Source organism: Oncorhynchus gorbuscha, linkage group LG15 (assembly GCF_021184085.1).
Source record: "Oncorhynchus gorbuscha isolate QuinsamMale2020 ecotype Even-year linkage group LG15, OgorEven_v1.0, whole genome shotgun sequence".
NCBI lineage: Eukaryota > Metazoa > Chordata > Actinopteri > Salmoniformes > Salmonidae > Oncorhynchus > Oncorhynchus gorbuscha.
This window is the reverse complement of record NC_060187.1, coordinates 53498029-53510109: the sequence shown is the minus strand read 5'-3', so window position 1 is coordinate 53510109 and position 12081 is coordinate 53498029. Positions and strand designations below refer to the sequence as shown.

At 39.8% G+C, this 12081-nt stretch overlaps 1 protein-coding gene across 4 annotated transcripts; it reads left to right on the top strand.

Annotated features, from left to right (window-relative positions):
- The first annotated feature begins 451 nt into the window (after positions 1 to 451).
- Positions 452 to 11263, top strand: LOC123997495 (protein cornichon homolog 4-like). 4 transcript variants are annotated; one of them, XM_046301793.1, is made up of 5 exons: positions 452 to 607; positions 1111 to 1179; positions 7202 to 7314; positions 9934 to 10074; positions 10263 to 11263. In XM_046301793.1, the coding sequence occupies exons 1-5, from the start codon at positions 539 to 541 to the stop codon at positions 10288 to 10290; spliced, it is 420 nt and encodes a 139-aa protein (XP_046157749.1). In that variant the 5' UTR covers positions 452 to 538; the 3' UTR covers positions 10291 to 11263. The 4 variants fall into 4 exon arrangements, with proteins under 4 accessions (XP_046157749.1, XP_046157751.1, XP_046157748.1 ...); XM_046301795.1 differs by lacking the exon at positions 452 to 607 and having other exon boundaries at positions 1111 to 1198; XM_046301792.1 differs by lacking the exons at positions 452 to 607; positions 1111 to 1179 and adding an exon at positions 1258 to 1738.
- The last annotated feature ends 818 nt before the right edge of the window (positions 11264 to 12081 follow it).

Below are 12081 nucleotides of genomic sequence, written 5' to 3'. Positions count from 1 at the left end.
CAGGTTATGATGAGATCTCAACTTGCCAGGTCGCAGTTGCAAATGAGAACCTGTTTTCAACGAGCCTACCTGGTTAAATAAAGGTGAAATAAAAAATAAATAAAAAAATGACCAGTAGGCTGCATAATATAGTGGTCACAATTATGACCAACTTTTTCTGGTGGTCAGAAAAATATGTTATATTCTGGTCAGTAAAAATATTGTAATGACCTGGCTAGATCCTAAATGAACAAATGTCCAGACAGAGGATTGCGTTTACGAATGACCGATTTATTAACTATACTCATCACAGGCCGTTTGGCCGTAGCCCACGCCAAATAAATCAAGAAAATCAGTATCAAACAAAGGTGACCAATCTCTTGTTAAGACCAGAAGTAAAAGAGGGAGAACAATGACTAAGTATGGTCTTAAACTTGCGGTGCTCCACCCCCTTCCAAACTATCTACTACAGTTTGAGAGGTGGCAGTATAGGTAAAACCTGACCCTTAACACCAATTTTAAAATAACCGGAAATAGCAGTGAATGCGGAAGACGAAAGATGGAGGCGGCTGTGTTCATTCTATCGCTGGTCGACTGCTGTGCTTTGATTTTTCTGGCGGTGTACTTCGTATCCTTTTCTTGAACATTAGCTAATACGTTGTGTACTGGATCTCTAGTACTATTCTTTGTTACAATCCATACGTTTTAGCGCTCGTGCTTTTTGGGTCCATGTCTGTGGCAGATAAGTGCTAGTTTACGGTGGCCGTGATTTAGCCACTATCAAACGGATCAATCCAATCCCTACTGCTGTGTCTTGATAAACAGACGTTAGCGAACTAGCCAGTAAGGGCCAGTTAGCCAACGCCCTGTTCGTCCTTTGCACTTTAAAATGTCGATCTTCTGGCTGTCAACAGAAGTGTTGACATATTTTAGATGCAGTGTCTGCTGCTTGTTTTTTCAGTGGTTAAACAGACCGTGAGTCCCAGTTACTCACACATTCCTAAGTATTCAATGGCTTCCTCGCTTGAGTTAGCTGACATTCAGAATATAGAGAAACTGTTACTGTATAATTAAACGTTAGCCTTATACATCTCTGCCAAGACAGTTTACATACCTTAACTTCATTAATAGGTAATTACCCTCTCCGATCTAGAATGTGACTACATCAATGCACGAGCCTGCTGTTCGAAGTTAAACAGAGTAAGCACAGTTGTCATGGGTAATTTCCTTTCAAATATATTGTTTTGCATGTACATGCAGCTAGCTAGCTCTCGAGAACCCAGGGGCATAGCCCCCTTTACGGCTTTCGGTTAAAGGTGTAGACCACAACTGGCTCACTAAACTATAATCCCGAAACATAAAATCTCGTTTGCGATAAGGTTTTGGAAACATTTGGGACTTAACTCTCACATTAGCAAGAAATAATATTTCAAATTCCAAAAGATGATACATTTGTGAATCGCAAAATCGAGCATCACCGGCTACATTTTGGTGTGCCGACGTTTCCCAATGTTCTTGAATTTCGGATTTCGTTTTAAAATAGTTATATATGGCAGAGCACCCAGCTAATAAAGCGAGATATCCCACCTTGTTACCCACTCCACAAAGCCGGGAGGCAGCCTGTGGTCAAAACGAGTGCAATCATTTTTACAAGGATAAACGCCTCCTACCGGGTCAACCGGGTGAGCTAAATCGAACTCCCTCCATTGGATTTTTTTTTTTTTTTACACAGCAGGGTGTAACTTTGATAAACTGTACAGTAAGTGTATTTTTGATATGAAAGTTAGCTGCAATATGTAACTTTTTGGCCACTGGGTCAAATTCCCATATAAATGTGTGTTATAGATCTGTCATTCTCATTAAAAGCAAGTCTAAAAAGAGGTAGCTGTTTTATGTGCGAATTCTGTGCTTACGTTTCGTTTTTGCGTCTTTACTTTAGGTTTTGTACACAATTTTCACTCAAACAAATGAAATTACAATATTTTTGGTTATGGAAGATATTTCACAACGGTTTAGATGGTACAATGATTCTCTAATGATTCTCTAGACTATACTTGCTGTTTTGTCAGAAACGGACATTTTTATTAAGTTCCAGACATTTCCAAAACCCTATCGCAAGTGAGGCGTATTTACGTTTAGACAGAGCATTTGGGTAGGGTCAGTACATTTCCCACTGCAAAAAGGATGTGGAATGCCATAGAGCCCCACAGTGGATGTGTCATAATACCCATAACCTAACGGTCAAACAGAAAAGTTGTTCCAATCGTTTTCCACCCATCTAAAAAATCCCCTATGTGAAAAATTAAATTCTTAATAAGTGCTGTGTTTCGTGTAGGCTTACCTTGGCGTTATGTTTTGATAACCATGTTCTATCTCGGACAAGGTGATTTGTCAATATATTCTGTTCCATTAACTCTGATTAGGAAAATGCTAATTAAGATCAAAGTAGACATCATGCAAAACTACAAATCCCTGCAAAGCACCTGCAAACCATCGCAAGCTGACGCCTTTGCTAACAGGTACTGTGTCAATTTAAAACTTGCACGAGACAGTTCACAGAATTGTCCATTTAAAATAAATTCAGCCAATTTATTCATTACTACATTTACCTAACATTAGATAATTAATAGAGTTAATTTTGCCTTGATTCGGAGGTCTCGTCCAGATCATCATGGCATTTGTAGTTCTTTATGATAGCCGCATTAGCAGCTAATTAGCCGTTCATTTTTTTATTTGGGGGGGGGTAAATACAGGAAAATATATTGATAAAAGTAACTTTATCCTAGAGCAGGAGTGGCAAAGGCCGACCTGATTCAATATGGCCCGCGGACCTCAGATCACATAAAGAATTTGCTATGGTAAAGTATGTGTTATTCAAATTAAAAGCATAATGAATACTCGCCTTTGTGTAATGATATAACTCCGACCGCTTGGGGGACATTTATTTTGAAGGCACGTATAAGTAACAACTGCACGAGGACAAGCAGTGGCTGACACACACGTTACAAAAATTGCGCTAAAATGAGTTTTTCCAAAGAAAAGGAAAGTAGACAATGAATGTAGGGTGTTCCAGCAAGAGTGAACTTAGAAATATTTCTTTATTGAGGTATCAGGAAAAGCTGTGTGCAAGGAGAGCATCGCTGTCTTGAAAGACAACAACTTATCCCGACACTTTCAGACGAAGCATGCAGAGAAATATAGGAATATGTCTTCTGAGCAGAGGGCAAGTGCATCGAAATAGTTGCAAAAGCAGCAAGGACTTTTCACAAAACGGCATTCAGCAAACGACGGAATTGCGAGTGCTATCTAAGTACTGTCCTACACAATTGCTAAACATAGCAAGCCATTCGCTGAGGGCGAATTCATTAAAGAATGTTTCATTGACTCTGCAGCAATACTTTGCCCCGACAAGAAAGCTGTTTGAAAATGTTTCCCTGTCAAGATGAACAGCGACACGGCATGTTGAGGACATCACAGAGAATATGGAACAACAGTTGAAAGACAAGGTAAAGGATTTCACCTATTTCTCCTTGGCCCTGGATGAGAGCAGTGATGCATGTGACACGGCGCAGTTGTTGATATTCTTATGAGGCATAACCCCAGACTTTGAAATGGCAGAGGACTTTGCTTCGGTGCAGTCAGTGAAGAGCACAACCACAGTGAAATATTCATTGGAGGAGATGAATAAGTGTATGACCACTGATGGGTGCCCAAACTTCACAGGAAAAAACGTTGGCTTTTTGAAAATGATACAAGATCAAGTAGCTGAGTTGAACCCAGATCAGAACATTATTTTCCTGCATTGCATTATTAATCAGCAGGTGCTCTGTAAATGTGTTCTGAAAATGAGCCATATTGTGCATGCAGTCACTAACGTGGTAAACTTCATAAGAGCAAAATCTTTAAACCACAGGAAATTTGTCTCACTGTTGGAAGAGACTGAGTCGGTTCATGCAGGTTTCCCCTTACACACAAACGTGAGATGGCTCAGTTTGGGGAAGGTGCTTAAAAGGGTGTGGGACCTGAAGTCGGAGATTGCTGATTTTTGTGGATTTCCATCAACTGCCAGATAAAGAATGGTTGGCTGATTTTTGCCTTCACTGTGGACATCATGGCCTTCATGAATGAACTGAATTCCAAACTACAAGGAAGGGCCTTTTTGCACATCAGATATACAGCCTTGTCAAAGCCTTCAAGGGTAAGTTACTCTTCCTGACCTGCCAAGTAGAAGCCAACAATATCACCCACCTTCCGACACTACTAGTCTGTTCCCTATCAGATGACCAGTGGGAAAAGTATACATCACTGCTGCGTGCTTTGAACTGTGAGTTTTCTCGTCGTTTTTGAGTATTTCAAATGTTGGAAAATAACGTGCTGTTGGTTTCCTTTCAACTTCAATGTGGATAACACTCCCACTGACCAGCAACTTGAGCTTATCGATCTTCAGTCTGATGCAGTGATTGGAGAACTATTCAGAACAATGTCCCTGACGAGGTTCTATGCATCTCTCGATGAACAAAACTTTCCAAAGACTAGGAGTCATGCTCAGATGTTTGTACTGTTTGGGTCAACCTATGTATGTGAACAGACATTTTCAGTGATGAAATGTAACAAGTCAAGGTACAGATCATCTCTTACTGACTCTCACCTCTCAGAAATCCTGCACATAGAGATGTCAGAAACTAAACCTGACTGAACTGCTGTAGTTGATGCCCATCAGAGTCTTCACTCCTTACTGATTTGAGTAGTTGAAATGTACTGTTGAGTTCTCTCTCTTGTGTTTTTGTACATACCCGTTAACAAGAGTTCTGTCCGTGGTGCTGAATGCACAGTGTACTATTCCCTCCATGTAGTGCATTGCATGTTTAATAATGAAAATAACTACCAAAAAGAGAGCATGGATGTGGTTTATATCTGCATTTTAAAAAAGTAAAATAAGTAGCATATCTGGATGTGATTTACAGTAGATATATCTGTCAACAGTCATACACATGATGTATAATCCTGTAATATGATTTAGGCCTGCGATGGGTAAAATATATTCTAATGAGTCTCTCCATGGAAAAGAATTGCCCAGGCCTGTCCTAGAGAGATGTACACAGTTATCAAGAAGTCACTCAACATGAGAAACAGCCTTTATTTGAAGTGTTTCTAAAATCCCCTATGAGAAAAATGAATGGTGGAAAAATTCTTGGAACCGTTTCCCTGTTCGCCCGCCAGGTTTAATGGGTATTATGATTCATACTGTGGTATTCTAAAGGACTCATGATAAGTACAAGCTGTGCACCTGAGTGCAGAGCAGACATGAGAAAGAACGTCATATTTTGTTGATGTTGGTATAGGTTAAGGGAGTGAACAATATTTAAAATAAGGTTTACATGGAGGAAATCGGACCTCTCTGAAATGAAAATGGATGGCCCTACCTTCACTAAAATATATTATATTTTACATAAACCCCCCCTTGAACTCTTAAAAAAAATCAACCCTCCCCTGTTCCCAAAATAATAATTAAAACAAAAAGTAGATGGCAACTTTGACGCTCCTGAACTGCCCCCATAGTCCTACACAGCACAGCCATTGGTTAAACTGCACACAAAAATGTTTTTGATTACCCAGAGCAAGCCAGGGCTCAGGGTTGGATTATCCATTGCAGTGTGTAATGTAGCCTAGTTTCATTTACACCATCCCAGCAGCTATCTTAGAAATATAACTTTGCTCTGTGATTTTCGAGCATGCACTTCGTAGCCAATAGGCTATGGATTGTTTGATTGTGAACACACTAAATAGCCTATAGGCGCACTTGATATTGAGTGCCCAGCGGAGAATCCGAGATGAGGGGCGGGATCGGGCACACATTGATTTATTGCCTAACAAGCAACTACTTCTAAAACACCAAAGAAATATTGACATTTCAATCAATTACAAATTACATGACCCTCCCCTGGACTAGATTTAATAAAATACTAAACCCTCCACTTGACTAATTTAAAAAAGCATGACCTTCCCCCATTTTCCTCCAGGTAACCATTCTATAAATGTCGATCCATCCCTAAATCCATTTGAAATCCAATCACTTTTTGGCAGGATCCCTTTTGATTTAAGTCAAACTTTCCAGACATGGTTGTCCATGGAAAAAGTGGTCAGAAAGTGACTTTTTGGATCTGATTGCCAAAAGGTTCAGGAGATAAAGGTGCCAAGAGTTTCGTACTCCACCATACCATGAGACATCCAGGTCTTCTTCACTAGAAAGATAGTTTAGTGTGATATCGTTTAAAAAGCTTACAAACAGTGTGGTCAAACTATTTTATTTATTTGAAAAATATTTTTGAATACAGAATGTCATTTTGAAACATTGAACATCAATTATCATATATCCTATATCCTATTTCACATCATCTGAGGTTTTTGGTTGAGACACAACATGCCCTTGAATACATGGGGGGGGGGGATTCATTTCAATCATAGAAATATAATTCATAGAATGGAACCAACCCTTCAGACCACTGTAATTTAGCTGGTACGCTATTGACAGTATGTTTCCTGTGGATGATTGACAGTATAATTTAAAACAACAGATATTCCAATTCAAGTCAACATTCTCTGATGTGTGGACATTCAACTATCTTTGTGGTACCATTCAAGATTTGACATTTCAATTTTATTTCCATATTTGAACATGTATCAGCCAAAACATGACACCCACCTTGTATTCAAAAGCATGTTGTCTTAACCGATGACAACACAAACATCTTAGACTATGTATAATAGGGTCTAAGGTACAACATATGCAAATAGCGTTTTTAGATAATTGATGTTGAAGGACATTATAAAAATAAATCTAGAAATTGTCAAACAATTTGACAACCCTGTTTTGTAAGGTTTTAAATGATATAAATCTCAACTGTTGATCTTTTCCAGTGATGACGACATGGTATGCAAAATGGGTTAACTTTGAGCACCTTTACCTCGTGAATGTTTTGGAATTCAGGTCCCTAAAGTCACTTTCTGAGCACTTTTCCAATGGTTAAATAGGCCTATGTATGGAAGGCTTCGTTCAAATCAAAAGGTGTGCAGTCAAAAAGTTATTGAATTCAAATGGATTTACCCTACATGTAGGTAGTAACTTTCAGCTTCCTGACTTGTACCTCTGTGGCCCATTGTCTTTTATTTATTGTGTCCTGTATGCTTGTGCTCATATACTTTTCATAATGTGCATCTGCAGTGGGTTGTACCAGAGCTGGTAGGCCAGGCCCTGGCAACAGTGCTGATGCTTGTCTCCCTGCACTGGTTTGTCTTCCTACTCAACCTGCCTGTGGCCACCTGGAACATGTACAGGTAAGTACGTTGTACCTTTTTGTTTGATGACAACTGAATGTTAATGACCAATGGCATCTTCTTGTCCTATGTGGACAATAAAGACTTTTGTGTCTGAGGGGTGAGGGGTTCCGCTCAGAGCTGTCATCAGTGGCTGTGTTGTGAACCTTACAATAAGATATACTTTATTTTACATTAATATTAAAATTCATTTCTCAACGTCAGCATATGAACACAACACTATACACTTGAAGTCAGAAATTTACATACACCTTAGCAAATACATTTAAACTCAGTTTTTCCACAATTCCTGACATTTAATGCCAGTAAAAATTCTTAGGTCAAGTTAGGATCACCACTTTATTTTAAGAAATGTCAGAATAATAGTAGAGAATGATTTATTTCAGCTTTTATTTCTTTCATCACATTCCCAGTGGGTCAGAAGTTTACATACACTCAATTAGTATTTGGTAGCATTGCCTTTATTATTTTTTGTTTACTTGGGTCAAGCGTTTCGGGTAGCCTTCCACAAACTTCCCACAATAAGTTGCGTGAATTTTGGCCTATTCCTCCAGACAGAGCTGGTGTAACTGAGTCAGGTTTGTAGGCCTCCTTGCTTACACACGCTTTTTCAGTTCTGCCCTCAAATGTTCTATAGGATTGAGGTCAGGGCTTTGTGATGGCCACTCCCATACCTTGACTTTGTTGTCCTTAAGCCATTTTGCCACAACTTTGGAAGTATGCTTGGGGTCATTGTCCGTTTGGAAGACCCATTTGCGGCCAAGCTTGAACTTCCTGACTGATGTCTTGAGATGTTGCTTCAATATATCCACAATTTTTCTTCCTCATGACGCCATCTATTTTGTGAAATGCACCAGTCCCTCCTGCAGCAAAGCACCCCCACAATATGCTGCTGCCACCCCCGTGCTTCATGATTGGGACGGTGTTCTACTGCTTGAAAGCCTCCCCCTTTTTCCTCCAAACATAACGATGGTCATCATGGTCAAACAGTTCTATTTTTGTTTCATCAGACCAGAGGACATTTCTCCAAATAGTACGATCTTTTTCCCCATATGCAGTTGCAAACCGTAGTCTGCCTTTTTTATGGCAGTTTTGGAGCAGTGGCTTCTTCCATGCTGAGCGGCCTTTCCGGTTATGTCGATATAGGACTCGTTTTTACTGTGGATATAGATACTTTTGTACCTGTTTCCTCCAGCATGTCAAGCAAAGAGGCACTGAGTTTAAGGTAGGCCTTGAAATACATCCACAGGTACACCTCCAATTGACTCAAAGTATGTAAATTATCCTGTCAGAAGCTTCTAAAGCCATGATATAATTTTCTGCAATTTTCAAAGCTGTTTAAAGGCACAGTCGACTTAGTGTATGTAAACTCCTGACCCACTGGAATTGTGATACAGTGAATTATAAGTTAAATAATCTGTCTGTAAACAATTGTTGGAAAAATTACTTGTCATGCACAAAGTATATGTCCTAACTGACTCACCAAAACTATAGTTTGTTAACAAAAAAATTGTGGAGTAGTTGAAAAACACGTTTTAATGACTCCAACCTAAGTGTATGTAAACTTCCTACTTGAACTGTATTACATGCGGTACTGAAAACTGGAAAGTTAGTATGCAATTCACCCATTTACATTTTCACAAATTCTACTGTCCGACAGTGTATTGGGCCTGCATCTGTCCTATGTCCCACTGTTGGTAGGCCTTGCTCCTATTCTTACTGAAAAGTGAGACCCTTAATCTCCTTCTGGAGGACAGCAGCTCAAATCATTGGGCAAGATTGTGTGGGGTCCTCTGATGTTCTTGGCCTTGTCCCTTGCCTGTTTATCATAGTGGCTCTGTAGACCCCTGCATTGCAGCCCGTAGAGCTTGGACCCCAGGTTCACAGTCCGCCTGAGTGATACACTTATTAGCCACTGACTGCCCACCGTACCAGGCCAGGAAACAGAAAGTCAGCACACTCTATATGGCAGATGTAGTAGTTAGAAAGTATCTAGGTGTTGACATTCAGTTGTCTGTCTGCGCAGGAGGTACAGTTGTAGTTGGTATTTTTTATTGATGTTCTGAATGTTGGCATTAAAAGGGTGTGCTGTCCATGATGGTTCCCAGGTACCTACAACTCAACACTCTATCTCTTCACCAATCAGGACTAGGTGGCTCACTGAGTCTGCCTTCCCCATGAAATCAGTAAGCAGTTTTGTTGAGTTTGGGGTAGTTATTGCACCAGTCATGAACCCTGTTTAAGTCTGTTTGGAAATGCAGTGTGTCATCTGAGGGTGCCTGGTGGTGTCTGCATATTTCACTGCCAAGCAGTTCCCATCAGAGCCTTTCAGGTCATTGGTGCATATGAATAATAGCACTGTAGAGATGACAGTTGCTTTTGGGAAACCGGTAGATATACACAGAGGAAGTGATGTTGTTGAACTTGACATACTGCCCCCTGCTCAGCAGTCCAGCACCCACAAGTAATACTATAACTACCCTAGCCCATGTAAGCCCCTTACAAACTCAAACTCTCCAACTCTTAGTTATAGCCCACACCCAAGCTGTTACCTACAATGCTATGGTTGTTCTAGTGTCTCGTGTCTAGTGTCTTGTCTACCTATTGTTTATCTGACAGAGTTTGGAAGGTGCCCATGGGAAACATGGGGGTGTTTGACCCCACTGAAATCCACAACCGGGGACAACTAAAGTCTCACATGAAAGAGTCCATGATCAAACTCGGCTTCCACCTGCTCTGCTTCTTCATCTACCTGTACAGGTAAGAGACTGCCCCTTGCTGTCTGGGATTCTATATGCTAGCCGCTGTCACGTTACAGTACTAACATAGCTAATTTTACTGCTCCTTTATTTATTGCTTAGTACAGGATAACATATGTTTAGCCTGAGCTTAATTTTTGTTTTAAAGTCATTTCTTCACTTGTCACACGATTCCTTTCTCCTCCACAGCATGATCCTGGCACTGATCAACGATTGAGATCCCCATGGCTGTTTTAATCCAATCGGCCAAATCACAAACTATTCAGAATGTGGTGTTCAATATGTCCTGGTCCTCAGTCCTCTGCTCAGCTGAAGTCACCTGACATTACACTCCCCTTGGATACCTAATCATTGCTCAGCCCCCCCCTCCATTACGTACTTCTGTGTTCTCACAACTGCCCTGGAATTGTGTGTGTGCTTTCGTTCAGCCTGTGTCCAATGCTGTCCATGCACTGCTCATCTGGGCAGATGGAAAACATGACAATCATACAGGCTAGATGGTGCATACGATTGACTAACATATTTTCAGCCAAGAGCCAATCACAACAGCTAGCACATCCTCTTGCAGCCTGCCAAACATCATCTTTGATATGTCAATGCCATATTTGATTGTCATATTTATTTTTTTGTCTCTTGTCAACATGCTGGAAAATCCTTGAATATCCTTTGCAGAATACTAACCTGTGTTTTGGAGATTTATTTCTATATTTTCTTGGTCTCTTAACATCAATAAGTTGTAGATCTGACATTCCCTGACTGCTGAAAGTTGCACATTTGATTGGTATTATAAAATAGTGTTCTCAGGGGAATACATGCACCTGGATTGGAAAATGTTTTTCAACCCTATTTTTATCACTCGACTGTGTATCAATGGGCAATATAACCTCGATTCAATCCGTAGCACTGAAGAGCAATTTCATTTAAGGTAATTTCCAATTGAGCTGATATGTAAGTCTTTAAATTTGTGTAGTGCTTCAGATTGAATCAAATCCCTTGTCTGTATTATAGTTGTATTACATTTCACTGTGTGTTATTTGTGCAGTTTGAGAATGACCATGTTCCAGCCAAATGTGTTTCTCCATGGGGAAAGGGTGCGTGTTCAGATTGTATTAAATCAAACTAAAATTACTCGTTTATGTGCTTTTGAAAATAATTTGTGGGGTTTCTTAAATAAACTTGAAAGAGAACAATTGGTGTCTTTTTCTTGTGAGATTATATTGTGGTAGGGCTAATACTGTAGTCCAAAGTCATGTTTTGAAAATATAATTTCAGTGACTGTGTTTCGTAAGCTGCTAATCATTAAAGCCATCACTCATGGTCTTAAAACCCTGAATGCTTTATTGAAAATATGCATACATAACGTTACATAACAGTACAATCACTTTTTGTAATAACACTTAAATGCAAAACGGATTCTTCCGAACCTAGCTGCTAACAAACCTAATGGCTTCTCACCTCGCCAAGCGTTTACAGCAAGGAAATAAGGTATGTCTCAAGAACAACTTGCATAAACTGAACCTAGAACACGTCTGTGATTGATCTGTACTGAGGTGTGTATACATATTTTTATATCCATCGGTCTTCTGTAATAGAACAAGCTGGTGGTGGCTGTAATGACCTGTGGGCAGGCGCTCGCCTGATGCAGGGGAGATCTGTGTCACAGAAAAATACTTAGCCTATATGCTGATCTTACACTCTCATTATACATCCCATTAACATATACAGATATATAGCACATCAGAAAAGCTTATTTTGCTTGACTGTCCAACAGGAACAATTTGTACGTGGAAAAATACATGGTTGAAGAGGCCAATGATAGTACAGGGGAAATGAGGAAAAAAACAAAAGCCATAAACAGATAAGCAACTTTTTCAAAGACATTTTATGTCAGCCTGTATTGAATATATAAATCAGGAAAAGGAAAAACAAAGCAGCAAATAAATGCTAATTTCACCACAGCTAGAGAACAAAGTGGATACACCAAAAATGTAAGCGATAGGAGAGAAGG